Below are 24,633 nucleotides of genomic sequence, written 5' to 3'. Positions count from 1 at the left end.
CACAACATACATTTATTAGACAAGCACTGTTATTAACTATTTTAGACATAAATAAAGAAGTCAAATGTAAATCAAGTATCTTGTCCAGAGTTAACTGGGTGAAAAGTGACAGAGCCAGCTGTCAAAACAAAAGTCTGATTTCAGGACTTGTGATTGTAACCACTGCACTGAACTTCCTCACATTGTTCAGTCTCTTCAGTATAGTGCAGTAGCCCTCCTAGCAATGGGGTCCTGGAAGGTGACTTTTCACGTTGAGATTTCACATTCTCCAAATGTGAGGATATATTGGGTTCAGAGAATCAGCATCTGTCTTAAAGCCTTTCATTGGGTAGAATTTCAATGCCAAATGCCTTCCTGTGCATCATGCGGGGTCAACAGATTCACAATATTAGATTCAAAATATTATGTTACAGAGGTGAGTATGGCCATCAATTAGATAATCTTGAACACTTCTCTATTTTGGTATTAATTGATTATGAGCCTTACTTTACTAATCAAGAAATAAATTTTATGAGTTGTTAAATAACTTGCCTAAAGTTATCTAGTTTTTAAAGTACTAGATCCCAATCTTGAATTCAGGTTTGCCAGTCCAGTAATTTTTTTTCATCTAATGAGAATTCACATATATGCACTAAATATTAGGAAATCCAGGAATTTAATTAAACATGCTAAAGCCTTTGGTTTTCCCTTTAGTGTTATAAGCAGTACGAGAAGTCTGAAAGGGTTGCTAATAGGCAAATCATTCATGTAGAAAAATAGAAATATCAGCAATTTTGGCAAGATATTCAGGTGCAATATTTATAAGAGTTTTAGAATATATTAGAGATTAACTTCAAGATATGTCATTCAAATTTTACCCAAACAGAAATCTTAAGATATTTTACTTAACTTTATTTCATGTAATATCAAATGGAACCACAAAAGACACCAGATAGCCAAAGCAATCTTGAACATAAAGAACAAAGTGGGAGGCGTCACATTACCTGACTTCAAAAGATACTACAAAGCTATAGTAACCAAAACAGCATGATACTGGCATTAAAACAGATACATAGACCAATGAAACAGAATAGAGAACCCAGAAAAATATCCATCCATTTACATTACATTCCACTCATTTTTGACAAAGGTGCCAAGAGCATACATTGGGGAGAGGACAACCTCTTCAATAAATGGTGTTAGCAAAACTGGATAGCCATATGCAGAAGAATGAAACCAGACCTTTATCTCCTACCATATACAAAAATGAAATCAAATGGATTAAATACTTAAGTCTAAGACTTGAAACTATAAAACTGCTAGCAGAAAACATTGATAAAATACTCAAGGACAATGCTCTGGGTAAATATTTTTTAAGGAAGACCTCAAAAGTCCAGGCAAGCTGAGGAAAGAGAAAAATACAAATAAGACCTCAAAAGCCCAGGCAAGCTGAGGAAAGAGAAAAATAGAAATAAGACCTCAAAAGCCCAGGCAATCTAAGGAAAAATAGAAAAATAGAAAAAATGCTTGATCACATCAAGCTAAAAATCTTCGGCATAGCAAAGGAAACAATAAAGTGAAGAGAAAACCTACAGAATGAGAGAAAATATTTGCAAACTATCTATCTGACTAAAGATTAATAACCAGAAAATATAAGGAACTAAACAGCAAAAAAATACCAAAGTATGATTAAAAAATGGGCACAAAAAAAACCCTAAGTAGACATTTCTCAAAAGAAGACATACAGATGGCCCACAGGAATATGAAAAAATGCTCAACAACACTAATCATCAGAGAAATGTAAATTTAAAAAAATTAGATATCATCTCGCCCCAGTAAGAATGGCTATTATCAAAGAGACAAAGAATAATAAATACTGGCAAGAATGGAGAGAAAAGGAGAACTCATATACTGTTGGTGGCAATGTAAATTAGTACAACCACTATGGAAAACAGGATACAAATTCCTCAAAAAGCTAAAAACAGAACTTCCATATGATTCAGCAAGCCCACTACTGGATATACATGCCAAAGAAACGAAATTTATATTTTGAAGATATATTTTTATTCTCAGGTTTATTGTAGCCAAAAATTCACAATAGCCAATATTTGGAATCAACCTAAAGTACCCATTACTGGATGAATAGATAAATAAAATATGGTATATATACATTATGGAGTACTATTCAGCCAGAAAAAGAATAAAATCTTGTCACTTGCAGCAACATGGATGGAACTGGAGGTCATTATGTTAAATGAAATAACATAAAGACAACTATCGTATGTTCTCACTAATACGGGAGAGCTAAGAAAGTGGATCTCATGAAGGTAGAGGATATTTTGGTGGTTACCAGAGGCTGAGAATGGTAGAGCCGGAGAGTGAATAAAGAGGGGTTGATTAATGGATACAAAAATGCAGGCAGATAGTGTAATCCCAGCTACTCCGGAGACTGATGCAGGATAATTGCTTGAACTTGGGAGGCAGAGGCTGCAGTGAGCTGAGATTGTGCCACTTCACTCCAGCCTGGGTGACGGAGATTCTGTCTCAAATAAAAAAAAAAAACAACAAAAAAAACAAACCACGCAGGCAGATAGAAGAATGTACCTAGTTTGATAAATTAATAGAGTGATTATAGTTAACAATAGCCTACTCAAAATAGCTAGTAGAGAATAATGCTAGTATATTCCAGCATAAAGACAGACAAATATTTAAGGTAATGGATACCCCAGTTTCCCCGATTTGATTACTATGCGTTATGTGACATGTCAAAATATCATATGTACTCCAAATATGTACATCTATTATGTATCAATCAAACAATTAAAAAAACCCAAGAAAACAAAAAACATCAAATGGAGTGCATTGATATTTTTGAGGTAATCAGTTTTTTAAAAAATACTTAATATAACATTTTAGCTAATACAGTTTCAAAATTAAATAGTGGGAAAAAAACAATACCTAATGTTTTAATAAAACCATTTCTGAGAAATTTTTATTTTGGAAAAGAATACTTAGAAGCTGAGAACAAATGTATGATATGCAAAATTTTTTTCCGTATTAAAACAAGTTTGTTTGGAGTACACTATGGAAGTTTTTTTTGTTTTTGTTTTTGTTTTTGTTTTGAGATGGAGTCTTGCTCTGTCACCCAGGCTGGAGTGCAGTGGCGTCATCTGGGCTCACTGCAACCAACCTCCATCTCTCGGGTTCAAGCGATTCTCCTGCCTCAGCCTCCCAAGTAGCTGGAACTACAGGCATGTGCCACCATGCCCGGCTAATTTCTGTACTTTTAGGAGAGACAGGGTTTCACCATGTTGGCCAGACTGGTCTCGAACTCCTGACCTCAAGTGATCTGCCTGCCTAGGCCTCCCAAAGTGCTGGGATTACAGATGTGAGCCACCACAACTGGCTGGAAGTTTCTTAAACAATTAAGGAAAGATTTTTCAGATCACACAGTCACTTCACTTCTAGAAATCTACCCAAAATAATAAACATATAGGTTCACACGAAGACTTACATTTAAATGTTTATATCAGCATTATTCATAATGACCAAAAAGTAGAAAGAACCCAATATTTTCATTAACTAATGAATGAATAAACAAAATGTGATCTAGCCATACAGCAAAAATATTACTTACCAATAAAAAGGAATAAAGCACTGATAAATCTATAACACAGACAATCTCAAAAAGTGAAAGAAGCCAGACACAAAAGAACATGTACGATTCCATCTATATGGAATGTCCAAAAAAGAGGCCAATATATAGAGAAAGATTATTTGTTGCCTAGGATTGGAGGCTGGAATGGGGAATAATTACAAGTTGGCATGAGGTTTATTTTTAGTGCTGAAAATGTTCCTTTTTTTTTTTTTTCATTTGAGACAGGCTTTTGCTTTGTTGCCTGGGCTGGAGTGCAGTGGCACAATTTGGGCTCGCTGCAACCTCGACCTCCCAGTTTCAGATGATCCTCCAAACTCAGCCTCCCAAGTAGCTGGGACTACAGGCACATGGCTAACCATGCCCGGCTAATTTTTGTATTTTTTGTAGAAGCAGAGTTTTGTCTTGTTGCCCAGGCTGATCTCGAACTCTTGGGCTCAAGTGATCTGCCCACCTCTGTCTCCCAAAGCACTATGATTACAGGTATGAGCCACCAGGCCCAGCCAAAAATGTTCTAAAATTAAATTGTGGTCATGTGTGGTCAGCTCTGTAAGTATACTAAAATTCATCGAGTAATACACCAAAAACGGGTAAATTTTATTTTATGTAAACTATATCTCAACAGAACTTTAAAAAAATGAGGTTGTATATTCTAAAATATCTGGCTCATTTCAAATTGAATTAGGGTGGGTTTTTGGGTCAGCAGGACAAAATTAAATATGCTTATATTGATGAGATTGTTTTGTAACTATAACTATCCATTTCTAGTTGCAAACTATCCATTATATTACAAGTTATAATTATGAGATTCATAATGCTTTGTGATTTAGAAAGTGATGAATACATAAATCATATAAACAAAACAGAAATGTCACATAGCTTTACCACCTGCTACAATGTTTTATTTAAGGCTTGTAGAAAAGTAAATAACATTCAAATAAAGCCATGACACTAGCCAGAAACTTTGATTTCAAAGGCATTTTCTAATGTATACTTCAGATGCAAACAGTGTTACTTTCTAGTATACATAGAGATGGCTGTTGAAAGGGAAATATACATCTTTTCCATCTACATTCAAAGGAACTTTAGTATTCCAATCTCATTTTAAAATCACAATGTGGAAAATATTAAGTTGAAATAAGTTAATTTCTTTATTAAGAGAGCCATTTAAAAATTGCTTTTATTAAATAAAAATGTCAAAAACAAAACATCTGAAAAGTAATTTCTTAGTCTTCTGCAAAACATTTGGTATCATTGGGTTTATTTTTCCACATTCAAATACTCCAATTTTATAGTAAAAAGAGCCTATTGCAATTATATAGTACAATTCTCTTATTTTGCTGGTGTGAAAACAATGCATTAAAGGTTTCTATTAATTTTTTTCCTGATAAATAAAATTTATGTTTCTACTTTTTGAGCTAGCTAAATACTAGTACATTAATGTGTTTGTGGTAGATAGCTGAGGTTTTGAAATCCCAGCTGTGGTAGACCAAATAACAACCTCCTAGCCCCCAATATGTCAAGGTGTAAATCCCAGGAGTTTGTGAATACGTTATTTTACATGGTAAAGGAACTTTGCTGATGTGACTAAGTTAAGAATTTGAGACGGGAAGATTATCCTGGATTATCCAGATAAGCACAGTATAAACCCAAGTTTCCTTATAAGAGAGAAAAAGGAGGATCAGAGTCCAAGAGTGATTTAAGGAATAAAACAGAGGTCAGGGAGGAGAGAAGATACTATGTAGCTGGTTTTAAAGATGAAGGAAGGAGTTATGAACCAAGGAAAGCAGGAGGCCTCTAGAAGCTGGAACAGGCAAAGAAAGGAATTTGTTCCCGGGAGCCTTCAGAAGAAATGCAGGCATGTTAACACCTTGATTTTAGCCCAGTGAAATTGACTTCAATCATTTATATTCAATATTGTATTGATAGCCAAAACAATTAAGAAAAAGAAATAAAATGCATCCAAATAAAAAATAAGTAAAATTATCTGTTTGCAGATGACACATTTTATATAAAAAACCTAAAGCCTCTACTAAAAAACTGTTAGAACTAATAAATGAATTCCATAAAATTGCAAGATATAAAATTAACAAACAAAAATCAGTTGTGTTTCTATACACCAATAAAGTATGAAAAAAATTTTTAAAAATCCCATTTACAATAGCATCAAAAAATAAAATACTTAGAAATAAATTTAGTCAAGGATCTGAAATACTCGTATGCTTAGAACTATAAAATATTGATGAAAGAAATTAAAGAAGATAGAAATAAATGTGAAGATATACCATGTTCATGAATTAGAAAAATTAATATTTAAAAAATATTCATAATACCCAAAGCAATCTACAGATTCAATGCAATCCTTATCAAAATTCCAATGGTATCTTTCACAGAAATAGAAAAAAAGCAATTCTAAAATTTATGTGGAACCACAAAAAACTCCCAATAGCCAAAGGAATCTTGAGCAAGAGGAACAAAGCTGGAAGCATCACACTGCTTACCTTCAAAATACATTATAAAGCTATAGTATTCAAAACAGTATGGTATTAGCATAGAAACAGACATATAGACCATTGGAACAGAATAGACCGCCCAGAAATAAATCCACCATTTACAGTCACTTCATCTTTGACAAAGGTCTCAAGAACACACAATAGGAAGGTATAGTACCTTAATAAACGATCTTGGGAAAACTGAATATCCACATGAAGAAGAATAAAATTGGACCCTTATCTCACACTATACACAAAATCAACTCAAAATGAATTAAAGATTTAAGACCTTAAACTACTAGAACAAAATATAGAGGAAAAGTTTCTTTCTTATTGTATATATTTAAGGTGTATAACACTATGTTTAGATATGCATATACATAGTGAAATGGTTACTATAATTAAGCAATTTAACACATTCATCATCTCAGAAGTTTACTTTTTTTTTTTTTTTAGATGGAGTCTCGCTTTGTCTCTCAGGCTGGAGTGCGGTGGTACCATCTCCACTCACTGCAACCTCTGCCTCCCAGGTTCTCCTGCCTCAGCCTCCCGAGTAGCTGGGATTACAGGTGCCTGCCACCATGTCCAGCTAGTTTTTGTATTTTTAGTAGAGACAGGGTTTCACCATGTTAGCTAGGATGGTCTTGATCTCCTGACCTCGTGATCTGCCCAGCTCGGCCTCCCAAAGTGCTGGGATTACAGGCATGAGCCACCGTGCCTGGCCCAAGTTTACCTTTTTTTTTTTTTTTTTTTTTTTTTTGTGGCAAGGGCACTTCAAATTTGCTCTTTCAACAAAAATCCTGAAGACATCAGTATTATTAACAACAGAACTTATGTTGTACATTAGATCCCTGCAGTTGTTCATCCTACATACCTGCAACTTTGTATTCTTTGATCTGCACATCTCCTTATGCTCCCCTCTCCTCTGCCCCTAATAACTACTGTTTTATCCTCTCTTTATTTTTTTAAGATATGACATATAAGTGAGATCATTCAGAATTTTTCTTTTTGTGTCTGGCTTATTTCACTTGGTCTGAGCAATAATTTTTTGCCTATGACTTCAAAAAGTAATTTGTTCATTTTTGCAAGGCATAAAAAGCAAAAATAGACAAATAAGATTACATTGAACTAAAAAGCTTCTGTACAGCAAAGGAAACAATCGGCAAAGAATCAACCTGAAAAAATGAGAGAAAATATTTGCAAACCACTCATCTGATAAGGGGTTAATATCTAAAATATATTAAACATAAGGAACTCAATAGCAATAGAAGAAATAACCCAATTAAAAAATGGGCAAAGGATCTGGATAGACATTTCTCAAAAGATGACATCCAAATGGCCAATATATATATGAAAAAATGCCCAACATCAACTAATCATCAGGGAAAGGCAAATCCAATTCACAAAGAGATTTCACCTCACATCAGTTAGAAAGGCTATCATCAAAAAGACAAAACATAAAACGTGTTGGCAAGAATGCAGAGAAAAGAAAGCCCTTGTATACTATTGGTTGGAATTTAAATTGGTACAGCCATTATAAAAAACAGCATGGAGGTTCCTCAAAAAATTAAAAATAGACCTACCACATGATCCAGCAATCTCACTACTGGTTATATAACCAAAAGAAATGAAATCAGTATCTTAAAGAGATATTTACTCCCCTGTTAATTGCAGCATTATTCAGAATAGTGAAGATACGGAATTAACCTGTGTCCATCAACAGAAGAATAAATTTTAAAAATATGATGTGTATATACATATATATACAGTGAAATATTATTCAGCCTTAACAAAGAAGGAAATCCTATTATTTGTGACAACATGAATGAACCCAGAAGACATTATGCTAAGTGAAATAAGCCAGGCAGAGAAAAAAATATACTGCATGATCTCACTTATATGTGGAATCTAAAAACATCAGTTAAACTCAGAAGCAGAGTGTAGAATAATGGTTGCTAGGGGTTGTTGGGGTGGAGGAAATGGGTGCTATTAGTCAAAGGGTACAAAGTTTCAGTTACACAGGATGAATAAATTCTGGGGAGCATGGTGACTATAGTTAATATACTAACATACTATACTGCATACTTAAAATTTGCTGAGAAAGTAGATCTTAAGTGTTCCCACCACACACAAAGGTTCACTGTGTGAGGTGATACATATGTTAATTAACTTGATTCTGTAATCATTTCACAATGTACATGTTTATAGAAATATCATGTACAAATGGGGAGATGGTAGCCAAACAAACAACATAAATATAAACAATTTTTATTCATCAATTATACCTCAATGCTGAGAAAAAATAAAAGTAGGAAATGATAAAACAAAATAAACGACAAATAATCAACAAAGTAAAGAAAAAAGAAACCCATTTCATAATTCTGACTTCCAGATATATAAGGTAATATGATAAAATAAACAAGCAAAAAATTGTGTTGTTTGAAGCTATAAAATTTGTGGTAATTAGTTAAAATGGCAATCAGAATCTAACATAGTGTTTGAAGGACTAAGAACCACCATCTAAGATAGTAAATGTATCCTGAATACTAATTTTCTAACCAAGTCAATTGGCGTGTTTCTGTTGAATTGATATTTAATTTAAAGTACAGTAAAATTAGAGTCAGAGTTTCATTTCTTCTTTTAATATGGACATTGTTAGAACTCTATCCTTAAAAATACTAATCTTAGATTCGTTCATGTCAGGGATACTGCGAGGTGAGTAAAAGAACCATGACCACTATCTGTATAGACCTTATATTCTAGTAAGAAAACAAAAACAAAAACAAAAAAACAGACAATAAGCAAGGATACAGATTAAATATTTAGTTTCAGTTCTAAAATGGAAACAAATAGTGTAATGCTAGAGAATGACCTGGGGTAAGGAGCCAATTTAAACAGGGTGTTCAGGAGGTGAAATTCAGCTGAGACCTGTAGGATAAACAATCAGTCCTTCCAGGGGCAATGGTTGCCTTCTTTTAGGAACTTTTAGGAACGTTCACAAGGCTAGTGAGTTGAAGTATAGCACATATGAGAGCTGAGGAGGGAGAGTGGGAGTGGGAGAAAAGCAATGTATTTGAGTTTGAACAGGTAGGCAGGGGCTAGCTGTTGCAGGTAACAGTCCTCTGGTATTTTTACCCATTATCTATGGGAGGCCAGTGAAAGGTTTTAGGGCAGGGACATGGTGTGATTTACAGTTTGAAAGTTCATCCTGGTATTATATGGCAGAGATGTAGATTGGATGGGGCCTGAGTGAAGCTCAGAGAAAAAATGTGATATTTTCTGCAGTGATTCACGTAAGTCATGGGGGAAGCTTGACCAGCAGAGTGGCAGAGAAGACACAGAACAACAGGCGAGTGTGAGATTTCTTTGGACTCCTTATTCATGGATTGAATACAAAGGAGGAGTCATGAATGAGAGAGAAGGGAGGAGCCTCATGCCTTTTTCCTAGTTGGTGACGAGGGATACTCAATAGTGCCATTTTCCAAAACAGGGAAGACTAAAAGAGGAACCAGGTTTAAAGGGGCTTTCTAGGAACAACTAAATAAGTGATTTGCTTTAATTCCTTTCCTTTAAAAATTACATTTTTTCCCCCTAATTCTTGATCAGTATGAAGCAGATATATCACAGGTAAAACATTTTTGTAATGCAGATTTTAGGGCATTCTCTTTTCAACTATCAACTGTTTTTCTTTATTACTATGTTTAATGAAACAAAATTGTTTCTCTCTTCATTCCTATCCAGCTTTTTCTCATGCATTTTCAACACTTTTAAAAAGAAGGAACTTTTAAATGCAGAAAAAGGAAAGAAACTATAAGACAGGAAGTTCAGCCTATGAATGAGAATTAGAGATGGGGCATATTTGGCAAATATTACTTATTGGGCTTCAGTACCACTGAATCTTTGTCTTTTCTGTAGCTATTTTCAGTTACAATCTCTATAACTGTCTACAATGAAGTTATTAATCATTTATAGGTGGTCATCTGGCTAGTTGGAAGGAATAGCCAATGGTATTCCAGACTTTCTAGCACTGAATAATCTTCTTGTGAAACATATTGAGCTTATCATAACAAAATCAGCTTAACTGCTGATTTTCTTTCATTCTGCAATGAACACACCATACTTTTCCCTGAAACTTTTTGATTGGATAGCTTCTATGTGGTCCAATGATGAGTCCATTTCCTCCTAAACAAACCACTGTAATGTTTCAATACAAATCTCAAGTGCATTTTTCTGTTTCTTCTGGAAAATGCATAAACACAACCAAATATTTAATAATTTATACAGTTTATATTTTCAAACAGGTTTTAGACAATATTCTTTTGTTTGTAAACAACAACAGCAAAACAAATTCAAAGTCACTTAACCTTAATTTATAGGCAGTGTATTGGGGGTATTTCTTTTTTTTTTTTTTAATTTGTTTTTATTTTTTAATTAATTAATTTTTTACTTTTTTTATTATTATACTTTAAGTTTTAGGGTACATGTGCACAATGTGCAGGTTTGTTACATATGTATACATGTGCCATGTTGGTGTGCTGCACCCATTAACTCATCATTAGCATTAGGTATATCTCCTAATGCTATCCCTCCCCCCTACCCCCACCCCACGACAGTCCCCGGAGTGTGATGTTCCCCTTCCTGTGTCCATGTGTTCTCATTGTTCGGTTCCCACCTATGAGTGAGAACATGCGGTGTTTGGTTTTTTGTCCTTGCGATAGTTTACTGAGAATGATGGTTTCCAGTTTCATCCATGTCCCTACAAAGGACATGAACTCATCATTTTTTATGGCTGTGTAGTATTCCATGGTGTATATGTGCCACATTTTCTTAATCCAAGACAGGAAACATAGGCAGTCCTCGAAAGATTCTGGAGCTGTTGAGTGGAAAGCCATCAGGAATTAGCATATCTCTCTTTCTGTCACTGTCTGTCTGTCTCTCTTCCTCTCTGTCTGTCTTTTTGTGTGTGTGTGCACGTGTGGACGTGTATGGGTGCTTTTCTCTGTTTCTCTACTCTCACATGTTGTTTCTCACCTCACCTTCATTTTGGTCATCCACTTTTGTCTTTTTCCTCCCTCAGCTGATCAGTTTTCATTACTTGACCACACTTATAGCCACATTCAATGAGTCCTCAACGGTGTCCATAGGTTATTGAAAACTGCGACGTAAAGTGAAACAACATGTAATGAAACCAGTTTTACTACAGACAAATTGATATCAACATGAGTTAAATTACTATACCATATTTCTGGTCACAAAAACATCACCAACTTCTAAAAAAAGACCAAAATACTTCTAATATTAAACAGTAAAATAAACTATACATACATTGAGTAAAGATTAATGAAAACAAGATAATTATTTACCTCCTTACTCCAGTTCAGGATCACAGGTGGCCAGATCCTACACCAGGAGCTCAGGGCATGAGGTGTAAACCAGCTCTCTTCAGGAAGCCATCCTACTGCAGGGCGCACTCACATACCCAACCACAATCACTCAAGCAGGGCCTATGTAGACATGCCAATTCACCCAACACACAGAGAGTTGAGAAGTGGAGGGAAACGTGAGTACCCAGAGAAGACCCACATAGACATGGAAAGAACGTGCCAATTCCACATAGACATTGGCCTCTGCTGGAAATCGATTTTTTCCATCAATGTTATAACAAAGTGACGTTAAACAAAATGACCAAGGACCTGCTGTATGTTTTAGCCTCTGCTTCTGAGTGTACTTGTGTTCAGCTCAAGTAAACCCCAGAAGCAATCCTATCAATTTTACATTTCTGGAAAAGGGCTCACTCATTTAGTAAAACATGGGATGAGGAATTCATATGTTACATAAATATGTATTTTCCAGGAAGATTACTCCAAACTATGCAGACACTGTAATAGAGTAGTGCCAAGAAATAATGCACCTTTATATAATAAGATATAAGAGAAAGTATAATTACGTAGAATATTACCCTAGTTCTAATAACAGTAAACTGTTACATTCAACCATAATAGCTACTTTGGACCAAATGCTATTCTGAGTGCTCTTTCTCCAGATGCTCTTCCACGCTCACAGCCACACACAGGCATGCACATACACTTTTGATTCTTTAACTCTATGGGGTACTATTATTGTCATTTCTATTGTACAGAAAAATGAGGTTAAGAGGAGTTGAGTGTGCTGTTCAAGGTTACACTTCTGATAAATAGGTAGCGGATCTAGAATTACAGCCCAGGTGTTTTTAACCTAGGATTTGTGAACTTAATCACTGGGTTTTTCTGCCCCTTGAATTTGGTATTTTTTTTCACTCAAGCCCATCACTTTGTAAATTAACCTGACAAAAACTGAGTTATCTCCTTTTCCTAGAAAATTATCATTTGAAAATTTTCTCCTGTTAATCTTTTAATTTAAGCTATATTGTACTTATTAGCACTTGGCTTCATTTCTTCTTCCCTCTGACATTCTTATTATTTGTCTCAGTGATATTTACTGCATTTTACAAGTGCTGTCAGTCTCTATATTGCGGGGTACCATGCATCCATTGTTTTTAATGTTCAAAAATATAAAAAAGAATCTTATACCAATTTTTGATTAACTTCACGAGACATAGATTAAAACATTTTTATTACTTTTTGTTTTTCATACAGTTCTATAACTAATTTTTTTTTTTTTTTTTTTTTGAGATGGAATCTTGCTCTGTCGCCCAGGCTGGAGTACAGAGGAGCTATCTTGGCTCACTGCAACCTCTGCCTCCTGGGCTCAAACAATTCTCCTGCCTCAGCCTCCTGAGTAGATGGGACTACAGGGGAACGCCACCACGCCCATCTAATGTTTTGTATTTTTATTAGAGATGGGGTTTCACCATGTTGGCCAGGCTGGTCTTGAACTCCTGACCTCAGGTGATTCGCCTGCCTCGACCTCCCAAAGCGCTGGGATTACAGGCGTGATATAACTAACATTTAATTGATACATTCTTGCAGATCCAAGCCAGGTTACTGAGACTTAAAAAAAAATTCTTAAGTTGCTTTTAGTTTTTTCCATCTTAACTCACATGGAGGGAAGTTGGGTTTTGGCACAAGTTTATTGTAAACTCATAAACTCATAAACAATCAAAAACTGAAGAAAAAAATAAGGCCCACGATACTTGAAATTGTATTTTGATGGAAGTCAGATAAGTAATGTTGTCCTCCAAGAAAGTATAAAAGTTTACTACATTTGTATAGATACTGCTAGAAAATAAATTCACAAAAGACCTGCTATGATTTGATTCACATCAAATTACTTTGTTCCTGGTGATTTCACAAATAGATTGAGAAAACTGACATTTAATTTCTTGTCTCTGTTTTATTAGAATTTTTTAAACGGAAACAAAAGACTTAACTGTACACTAAGAAATCTCTGGGTTTTCATTGTGCCTACATTATATTGCCCTTCCATACTTAAGCCTTAAGATAAAAATCACCTGCCTACCGTCCACCAAAATGTAATATTTTATTTTTAATCCAGAAAACCGGGTGCCCTTGCTGCATTTGAAAGATGGCTACACACAAGTATTGTGTACCAAAAAGAAATTATTTTCCAATATGGGTTAATATTTTTACTATGGAGATGATAAGCTTTAAAATTTTAAATGGTAATTTACCTTTCAAATTAAAAATAAAGAATTATATGCAATTAAAAAAACACTTCTTTATGCATTTGGACACCTCCTGTTTCCACCACCATGCCTAGGCCAACCTTGAACCTCCAAATTTGTGGGTGGAACCTTGGTGCTCACTTGGACCCCCAAACTATCCTCTTCAGGTAAAGGCTCTGTGAGAACCAAGTGCAAGGTGATGGATGGGAGACTCAAGGAATGAGACAGCCCGGGAAAAACTAGGACAGTGAGGTTTCATTTTCAGACATAAAAGGATGTAGAATCAGTTGAAAAAAGGACCCTGTTCCTCTGCAGAGGCAACCACACTTCTGAAGACCTTAGACCTGGCACGGTGGCTCACGCCTGTAATCCCAGCATTTTGGGAGACTGAGGGGGAAGATCGCTTGACGCCAGGAGTTCAAGGCTCCAGCGAGCTGTGATTGTGCCACTGCACTCCAGCCTGGGTGACAGAGTGAGACCCTGTCTGGAACAAAACAAAACAAAACAAAAACGAGGTTGGGGGAAGACATTAGAGCCCTCTGATCTTCTAATAACTCCCAGGTCAACCTTGGGAGTCGTGTGGCCATGTGCTAAAGCGTCCTGGGACAACTGTAAGAGCTCTGAGAATCACTGGCAAATACAGGTGACAAACCTCATGGTTTGGCTAGTGTCTAAATGCAGTCTTTTCCACTTCTGAAAACCTGTCACAGAGGCAGAAGAAAGGGCATCTACTGTTGCAACGTTAGTGTCTACTTCCTCCTCCTGTCGTTCATCACTGAGATCTAAGGTGACAGGAGCATTTTCAGCGCCTTCGCCTTGGGGTGCAAACCAGCAGCGCCCATTACGCAGTTAGGAATCCGTCTGCAGATACAATCATGGGAAACTTCCCCTTCCAACGGAACCTTGTGAGGCTTCTTTTATGGGAGGTCCATCTGAGCAGTGTCTAGGATTACCAAGTTTTCATACAGCCTCTGTTAGAACAGCAAGATGCAGCGGGCGGAGAGCTACATCCCTGTAGCTTGACTCCTGGCTGTGCGACTGCACGGTGACATCCAAGGCGGCGGAGCCACTGCCGGTACACGCTGGGCTATGGGGACAGGTTGGGCGTGGCTTTCAGGTCAGCCAGCAGCCAAAATGGGAAGGGAGGAGTCGCAGACGGATTACGCGAAGGCTCTATCCCACGAAAGGACTGGGTACGACCCAAAACGAGGACGCGGAGCTTCCCTGTTCCTAGCAGCAACAGACTGAGAAAATCCAAGAAAGGAGGCCCGAGGGGCTGCTGTGGCCCCATCCTCCTGGCACCCGCGGCCCGGGCTCTGCGACGCCTTTCGCCCCACCTGCGGAAGCAGCGATGCCTGGCGGAGCCTGCGTGCTGGTGATCGCGCGGATGTTCCTGGCCTGGGGGGAAGGTCAGCGAGGTAGGGCGCGCGGGGGTGGGCGCGCAGTGGCGCCGCGTGGGCGGTGGAGGGACTAGGCTAGACTTTTTGGACGACTTGGGGAGCGTCCCTGTGCGTTTTAAGGCAGCAAGCGATGTTTGTTCCTCACCCGCCTCCTCTCTGTCCCTCCGCTGTCTTTGAAAAGGTCAATTTCCAGCTTGAAAACTCTTCAGTTTTCTTTTGCGCACATGCGGTTGTTGCCTCCTCTTACTCTACGACCCTTGGTTCTGTTTTTGGTTGTTTCCTGCTGTTATCCTGCTCTTTGAGGTCATTGTAATTTACTGTAAGAAACTTTCGCCGGATCTGCAAGATATGCTAGCCGCAAGTGGACCTGAATTCTCAGAACAGAGTTGAATTCCATACTGCACGAATTCCACCTCCAACCGGACCCTCAGAAATAATTCATTGGTGAACATTTTATCCCTACAATAAATCACCAAGTTAAGTTTTGTATATCCGTATTATACTGTATTATGGTTTTTGTATATATATGTTAGAATCAGTTTTGGCACTGTAAAAGAGATCTCTGTGGAGCGAATACTCCCCTCCTACTTCTTTAATCCATGACAAAGAACATTTAGTTTAAAATACAGTGAAGTTAAACCAAAACTACTTTCATTAGCCCTTTTTGCTTGTTTTCTGTGTTCATACAGATAGGAATATTAATGAAAGGTGACTTGTTCTTATATTGCAAGTTTCCTTACGTTTTTCAGAAAAAGTCTGATCTGTGTTCAACCATCTGCAGCTTGAAAAAACATTATGTACAACATTTATAGCAGTCCAGGGTATAGTTTTGTCTTATCATTTTTTGATCTTAACTCATTTTACTGATGTAAGTTTGCTTTGTATAAGGGGAATACAAACACTATCCTATACAAAACTTAAAAATAAAATACTAAAATCAAATTTATTATTTTCTGCAATGATATTTTTTCTGGTCCTTCTTTGGTTTGCTTACAGCGTTACTAAATCTTTATGAATAACTTTAAAAAATACATGTAATAACGTATATCTGTTCATTACAGTTAGATAAATATTTCCAGGAAAAAAATGAGCAATGTTTATAAAGGAAGATGATTTCATGTTTACTATAGACCGCATAACCCTTTTTTGCCTCTATATAATAGGTTTGTAATCTCTCTACTGAAGACAAATATTACCCATTACCAGGTTTTAAGTTCATAACATTGTCAAGTTCTTTATGTTTAATGGAGTAAAACTAGAAGACGAGGTAAATGGAAAATGCATTTATTGAGACTTCTTTTTTTCAAATAGCTTTATTAAGATGTTCATATACCATACAAATCACTCGAAGCGTGCGACTCTATGGTTTTTCATTTTCACAGATATGTGTATATTCAGAGTATATTTACAGGTATATGCAGCGATGACCACAGTCAATTTTAGAACATATTTATCAATCAGAAAGAAATACTATACCCTGGGCTATCATGCCACATGCCCGCTATCACCCTCCCTTTCTCCCCAGCGATAAGGAATTACTAATCTACTTTCTGTCTCATTGCATTTGCCTATTGTGGATATTTTATGTAAACTGAATCATATAATAGGTTGTCTTTTGTGACTGGCTTACTTCATCTAGCACAGTATTATCAAGGTTCATTCATCTTGTAGCATGTACCAGTATTTCATTTCTTTTTAAGATAGAATAATGTTCCATTGTGTGGATATACTATATTTTGTATGTACATTCATTTGTTGATGAACATTTGAGTTGTTTCCACCTTTTGACTACTATAAATAATGTTGCTATAAAGCACCGAGGTACAAGTTTTGTTTGGATGTATGTTTTCATTTCTCCGAGATATATGCCTAGGAGTGGAAATACCGGGTCATAGGGTAACTCTATGATTAACTACTTAAGGAACAGCCAGGATGTTTTCCAAAGTGGCTGTGCCGTTTTGTATTTCTGCAACAGTGTGTAAAGCTTCTAACTTCTTCATGTTTCCATCAACACTTTTTATTAACTGAGATTTGGATTCTACCCATCCTCGTGGTTGTGAAGTGGTATTTCATTGTAGTTTGATTGTCATTTTCCTAATGGCTAATGATGTCAAGCATTTTAATGTCCTTATGAGAAATTTGCTTATTCTCTTCAGAGAAATACTCAGATCTTGCCATTTTAAAAAATGGGTACTTGGCCTTTTTCTTATTGAGTTGTATAAGTTATTTGCATATTCCAGATATAATTTTCTTATTGGATATGTGATTTGCAATTATTTTCTCCCATTCTGTGGGTCGTGGAAATAATCCCCTGTGGATACTGAGGGGCTACTATACTTTAGTTTTTTTAGTTGATTCCTTAGAATTTTCTATATGGAAATGGTATTACTTATTCCTTTCCAATCTGGATATCTTTTATTTATTTATTTTGGTTAATCCCCCTGGGTAGAATTAGCTATTCTAAAGTACAATGTGGCATTGAAATGGTGAGAGTAGACATACTTGTCTTATTCCTGATTTTATAGGAAAGCATCTAGTCTTTCTTCATCACATAAAATGTAAGCTATGGGCTTTTCGTATATATCCTTTATCAAGTTGAGGAAACTTCCCTCTATTCCTAGTTTGTTGAGTGTTTTTATCATGAAAAGGTGTTGGATTTTTAAAAATGCTTTCCCTGTGTCTGTTGAGATGAACATGTGGATTTCAACTTTTATGCTATCTATGTGGTTTATTATAGTAATTCGATTTTAGTTATTAAACCAACCTTGTTTTCCTGGAATAAATCTCACTTGGTCATAATTTTTCTATATGTATGCTTTATGTTCCTGGATTCTGTTTGCTGAAAATTTTTTCACTCATATTCCAGAGATGTATTGGTTTATAGTCAGCTTTTCTTGTTATATATATTTCTGGCTTTCCTGTCAGGGTAACCAGGATGATGGGCTATAATACCGGGCTTGTACAATGAGGTGGAAAGTGTTCCATCTTCTTCTATTTTTTGAAAGTGTTTGAGACAAATTGGTGGTAATTCTTTTTGAAATGTTTGGTAGAATTTAGCATTGATGCCATCTGGGCCAGGTCTTTTCTTTGTGGGTAGTTTTTTGACTGATTTGATATTTTTACTTGTTATAAATCTATTTGGATTGTATTTTTCTTCTTGAGTTGGTTTTGCAGCTCCTGTCTTTTTAGAAATTTGTCAATCTCATCTAAGTTATCTATAATTATTGGCATATAACAGTCATAGTATTCCTTAATAAGGTTTTCAGTAGTGTCCCCTATTTCATTCTTGCTTCTTGTCATTTGAATCTTCTCTCTTCTTTTCTCAATAAATCTAGTTAGAGGTCTGTCAGTTTTGTTGATTCTTTCAAAGAACCAGCTTTTGGTTTCACTGATTTTTCTCTATTGTTTTTCTATACTAAGTTCCATCAATTTTATATCCAATCTTTAAAATTTCCTTCCTTCTGCTTCCTTTAGGTTTAGAATGCTCTTATTTTTACAGTGTCTTAAGGTGCAAGGTTAACTTGATGTTCATCTTTTTCTCCTATACTATAGGCATATTCCTGTCTATACATGTCCGTCTAAGAATTACTTTAGCAGCATTCCATACATTTTGCTATATTGTGTCTTCATTTTAACATTTCTTCAAGTATTTTCTAATTTTCTTTTTCATTTATTCTTTGACTCAGTGATTATTTCGGTTGTTTAATTTCCACATATTTGTAAAGTTTTTTTGAATTTCATTGTTATTGAGTTCTAATTTCATTCCATTGTAATCACAGAACATACTTTATATGAATTTCATCTTTTTGAATTTCAATTTTTATTTTATGTTATTTTATTTTTAGAAATAGGATCTTACTATGTTGCCTAGGCTGGATTTGAACTCCTGGGCTGAAGCAATTCTCCCACGTCAACCTCCCTAGTAGCTGGGTTTATAGGAACATACCACCATGCCCAGCTTTCTGTTTAAATTTATCAAACTTGTTTTATTGTCTAGCAGATTGTCTATTTTGGCGAATATTCCATGTGCACTTGGGGAAAATTTATATTCTGATATTTTTAGGAATAGTGTTTATAGATGTCTGCTAGGTCAAGTTGGTTTATATTGTTGTTCTAATTTATATTATGCTGCCTGTTTTTAAAATTGATATTGAAAGTGGGATATTAAAGATTCCAAATATTATTGTTAAAATGTGTATTTTTTCCCTGCGTTTCTGCTGCATTTTGCTTCACATATTTCAGTGCTCTGTTATTAGGTTCAGTTATGTTTACAATTGCTTTATCTTCCTCACGGATTGACCCTTTTATCATTATAAAGTGTCCCTCTTATCTCTGGTAAGACGTTTATGTTTCAAGTTCTTCTTTGTTTGATAGTAGTACAGCCACACCGCCTTTCTTTTGGTTGCTGCTTGTAGAATATATTATTTTCTGCCCTTTTACTTTCAATCTAATTGTGTGCAGAAGAGGACCTCAGTTTGTCTTTTGATACGTAAAGAAAACCAATGTAAAGTGATTTAGCAAACTAGTCACTCTATTTTCCCTTGCTTTTCAACCATTTGTGTTGCTGAAGAACCTAAAATTCTATTTTTTTAAAAAAAAATCTCAAATTTTATTTTAGATTCTCAAGGAGTACATGAGCAGGTTTGTTACAAAGGTACATCGCATGATGCTGAGGTTTGAGGTATGGATGATATTGTCACCCAGATAGTGAGTATAGTACCCAATAGGTAGTTTTTCAACCCTTACCCTCTTCCTTCCTTCCCCCTTCAGTAGTCCCTAGTGTCTATTGTTCCCATCTTTATGTCTGTGGGTACCCAATGTTTAGCTTGCCCTTATAAGCGAGAACATGCAGTATTTGGTTTTCTGTTTCTGCATTAATTTGTTTAGGATAATGGCCTCCGTTTGCATCCATGTTGCTGCCAAGGACACGTTTTAGTCTTTTTTATGGCTTCATAGTGCTGCATGGTGTATATGTATTACTGAAATGCCAGGGGTTTAGTCTATGTCCTGCACAAAAAGCCAATCACTGAAACAATGAGTATTGCTAGGCAAGAGGGCTTTATAGGGTGCTCCAGCTGAGGAGATGGAAGATCAGTCTCAAATCCATCTCTCTGACTGATTAAAATTGGGTTTATATAGCAGGGAAGAAATATAGCTACATGTAGGAATACAGGAATTAGGGAGGAATAAGGAAGATGAGTTGGTCAACAGGAAGCTGATGATCAGTTAAGCAATCATGATGGGTAGGGGTTTGGAATCTCATTTTCCAGATGTGGTTATCTGGTAAGTTTCAGTTCCTTGATACCATCTGGGAGACCTGATGGTTGGTTTCCTGAGAAAGGAACTCAGATAAGACAGTTGTAAACTTTCTGAAGTTTTAAGACTGGGAGGGTCAATTTCTATGTTTATTCAAAAGAAACCATAAAGATCAGTTCTGTGGGACAATTGGACCAGTTTCAGGTATACTACATTTTCTTTATCCAATCTACTTTTGATGGGCACCATGGCTGATTCTATGTCTTTGCTACTGTGAATACTGCTGGGATGAACGTACCAGTACATGTGTGTTTTTGGTAGAATAATTTATTTTCCCTGGGTATATACCCATAATGGGATTGCTAGGTTGAATGATAGTTCTTTTTTCAGTTCTTTGAGAAATCTCCAAACTGCTTTTCATAGTGACTGATTTAATTTACATTCCCACCAACAGTGTATAAATGTCCCCTTTTCCCCACAGCATCACTGACATCTATTGTTTTTTGACTTTTTAATAATAGTAATTCGGACTGGTGTAAGATGATACCTCATTGTGGTTTTGATTTGCGTTTCTTTGATCATTAGTGATGTTGAGCATTTTTTCATGTTTGTTGGCCATTTGTATGTCATCTTTTGAGAGGCATCTGTTCATGTCTTTTGCCCACTTTTCAATGGGGTTGTTTTTTCTTGTTGAAATATTTAAGTTCCTTGTAGATTCTGGATATTAGACCTTTTTCAGATGCGTAGTTTGTGAATTTTTTCTCCCATTCTGTAGGTTGTCTGTTTACTCTATTGATAGTTTATTTTGCTGTGGAGAAACTCTTTAATGAGGTTGAACTTGTTAATTTTTAGGTTTTTTGCAGCTGCTTTTGAGAACTTAGTCATAAGTTCTTTGCCAAGGCCCATGTCCAGAAAGGTACTTCCTAGGGTTTTCTCCTAGGATTTTTAAAGTTTGAGGTCTTACATTTAAATCTTTAATCCATCTTAAGTTAATTTTTGCATATGGTGAAAAGTAGGGGTACAGTTTCATTCTTCTGCCTATGGCTAGCCAGTTATCCAAGGACCATTTATTGAATAGGGAGTCCTTTTCCCATTGCTAATTTTTGCTGACTTTGACAAAGATCAGATGGCTGTAGGTGTGTGGCTTTATTTTTGGGTTCTCTATTCTGTTCCATTGGTCTGTGTGTCTGTTTTTGAATGACTACTATGATGTTTAGTTACCGTAGCCTTATAATATTGTATGAAGCTGGGTAATGTAATGCCTCAGGCTTTATTCTTTTTGCCTAAGATTGCTTTTGCTATTGGGACACTTTTTTGGCTCTATATGAATTTTAGAATAGTTTTTTTTTTTTCTAATTTTGTAAAAAACAACATTGGTAGTTTCATAGAAGTCTTGATTCTTTAGACTGCTTAGGGCATATGGCCATTTTTATGACATTGATTCTTTTTTGTTTGTTTGATTTTATTTTTGAGGCAGAGTTTCACTCTTGTTGCCCAGGCTGGAGTGTAATGGCACGACCTTGGCCAACTGCAACTTCCATCTCCTGGGTTCAAGTGATTCTCCTGCCTAAGCCTCATGAGTAGTTGGGATTACAGGCATGCACCACAACACCTGGCTAATTTTGTATTTTTGTATTTTTTTTTTTTTTTAAGTAGAGATGGGTTTTCTCCTTGTTGGTCAGGCTGGTCTCCAACTCCTGGCCTCAGGTGATCCACCTGCCTTGGCCTCTTGGCCTGCCAAAGTGCTGGAATTATAGGCGTGAGTCACCACATCTGGCAGATAATGGAGTCTTCTAATCCATGAGTATGGAATGGTTTTCCAACAAAATTCTATTTTGAATGTCAGAAACTAAATTAGTTTTTATTTCTCATTACATTTGGGGATCAAAAGTGGTTTTTCTCTTTCTCAAATCTTTGAAGAAGTTATAAGATTTTAAAGACTAAAAAAATACTTGAAATTCCTGTAGGAATTCCTGTAGGATAATATACAGAAGATTTTATAATTGCAAATTCAGTTATTATGAAGTACCTGTCACCAAGGGTTATGCATGTTTATCTCTTAAAAATAAAATGATTTATTTGGCTTCTTAATATATTGTTTATTAACCATTTCTGAATTTTGGAGAATTCTAGTCTTGGTCATTACATTAAACTGGAAAATAATCTAATGCAGGTTGGTCATTACATTAAACTGGAAAATAATCTATTACAGGTTACCTCATATATAGAAATAAAAAAAGGAAATTATTTGCATATGCTATCACTATGGATCTATTATTTCTAACTTGATACATTCTTCCAAAGTATATGAAATTCAAGTACTGTAAATTCTATTATATATTACCCAACTTTCTTAAATAATATCAGGAAGGATAAATAGAAGTATAAATTTTAATGTATATTTTATATCTACTTTTTTTTGAGGGGAAAAGTTATATTGTCAGTTTGCCAGAAAGCTCTGTATATCATGCTATGAACTTGACTGATGAATGAGATGGGCTTGTAGAGCTATTCTTTTAGTATTTGTTGAGCGTAGTCCTCAGATCCTCAAATGAGAGCCCAAGCCATCAATATAATCCTCACTTAACTGTATCATGCATTCTAGAGCTAAGGTTGGAATAAAATTTTGAAAATGTGGCTTGATTATTGCTAATAAGATTTCTAAACTTTCTATATAGTCCTTGAACACTGTAAATGAGGTAAGTAGATTTTTAGAAAAAAGTTATGAAATAATAGATATAAAATATATGAATTTAAAATTATCTTATAAGATAAATATTGAGTAAAAGTAAATAAATAAAATTTTGAGTTAAATATTACACAATTCTGTAATGTCGTTGATGTCAAGCAGTGATTTCTTTCACACATCTTACATTTTCGGCTTTGTATTAGGAAACAATTATCAAAGCAGCTAAACCAGAAGAAATGTAAGAACTACAAAGGTGCTGAGTAAGGAGGAATACTACACAAAATAAAGATGGAGTTATTGATTTTTTTCCCAAGACAAAATTCTGTTGTAGAAAAGAGATCAGAGAAAACATTTTAATAATTTATGCACACCTTATTAGGAATATCTTTCAAAATCTCTTTTTTAAAAGATTCTAACCAGGTGCAATGTCCTTGTTTTGAAGGATATTAGAGATATTCTAAAATTAGATGAAATGATAGCACATCCCTTGACTCCTGTCTACACATATTTTATAAAATACTTAATTCGTGTTGACATCGGAGCCTTTTGGGAAGTTAACAACTATGGAGGATTTAGAGACAAAGAGGAGCCTTTTGTGTTGACTTCCAATATCTTGTACTAAAAAAAATTCTGTAGAGAGATCATTTGGAAAATAATATCTTTGTATAGTTTAATTGCCATAACTACAAACAAAATAAAAAGCAGAAATATAATTCTAATTATAATGACTTATTTTTCATAGGCTACACTTGTGAGATCCACTTGTAAATTAGTATCTCTGATTTTTTGTTCTCCTTATTAAAGTTGACAAATTGATTTTGATTTATAAACACTTCTGTAATTTAAAATTATATAATAAGTATTTGATAATTTTTTAGTTAGATAACGTTTTTCCACGATGAGGTATTTTTAGTGACTGAATCGTTTCTTTCACCTTTCTATTTCATAGATGCCATCTTTATTACAGTGTTTTCCATCAATAAATATAATATAAGTATTTGAAGATTTTCTATCAACTGTGCCAACAAGATACTCTGGTATTCAAATACAGACAGTTCCTTGTGGTGCTTATTATTTGGGTAATTTGGGAGCACAGGAGCCTCAAGCAAGAGTTGCATTTTAGGATAACTGTTTCACTGCCTGCTCTTCTGTCCACTTTTAATGCTGGAAAGTGGAGCTTTTTGTTTGGCCTCTGTGGATTTCATGGAAAAAGTATCTTCCAGGCCAAAGACTACTCAGATAAAAGGTTTCCTAAAAAAGACTAAAGAATTCTCCCTTTCGCCATGGGCTTTTTTTGTTTCCCCTTCAAACCTGCTCCCCTCCATCCCATTCGTTTTCCTGTGCTTAGTAGGCATACTTCCAAAACTTTGGAAAATAACTTTAAAATTTTTTAATGTTTTTCTGCATCCAAGAATGCAGGAAACTTTAGTTTGAAAGCACTTTACACCTGTTGAGTTAGCATTAAAAGATTAGTTCAGTTTGTTGCATTCCATGATTTGGCAGAAATAGAATGTTTTAGGCATGTGGCTACTTTGGGA

At 35.5% G+C, this 24,633-nt stretch overlaps 1 protein-coding gene across 3 annotated transcripts in view; it reads left to right on the top strand.

The window, feature by feature from the left end:
* Positions 1–10,105: 10,105 nt before the first annotated feature.
* Positions 10,106–24,633, top strand: part of VWDE (von Willebrand factor D and EGF domains) — an 82,345-nt gene continuing 67,817 nt past the window's right edge. For 2 of the 3 annotated variants that reach the window (XM_034963721.3, XM_055115715.2), the window contains exon 1: positions 10,106–15,168. In XM_034963721.3, coding sequence (XP_034819612.2) covers positions 15,102–15,168 — 67 coding nt within the window. In that variant the 5' untranslated portion in view covers positions 10,106–15,101. The remainder of the gene's footprint in view (positions 15,169–24,633) is intronic. The other variant, XM_024929704.4, reaches the window with a different exon arrangement.

This window comes from Pan paniscus, chromosome 6, assembly GCF_029289425.2.
Source record: "Pan paniscus chromosome 6, NHGRI_mPanPan1-v2.0_pri, whole genome shotgun sequence".
In the NCBI taxonomy this organism is placed as follows: domain Eukaryota; kingdom Metazoa; phylum Chordata; class Mammalia; order Primates; family Hominidae; genus Pan; species Pan paniscus.
Note: the sequence above shows the minus strand (reverse complement) of the source record. Positions and strands in the feature narration are given on the sequence as shown.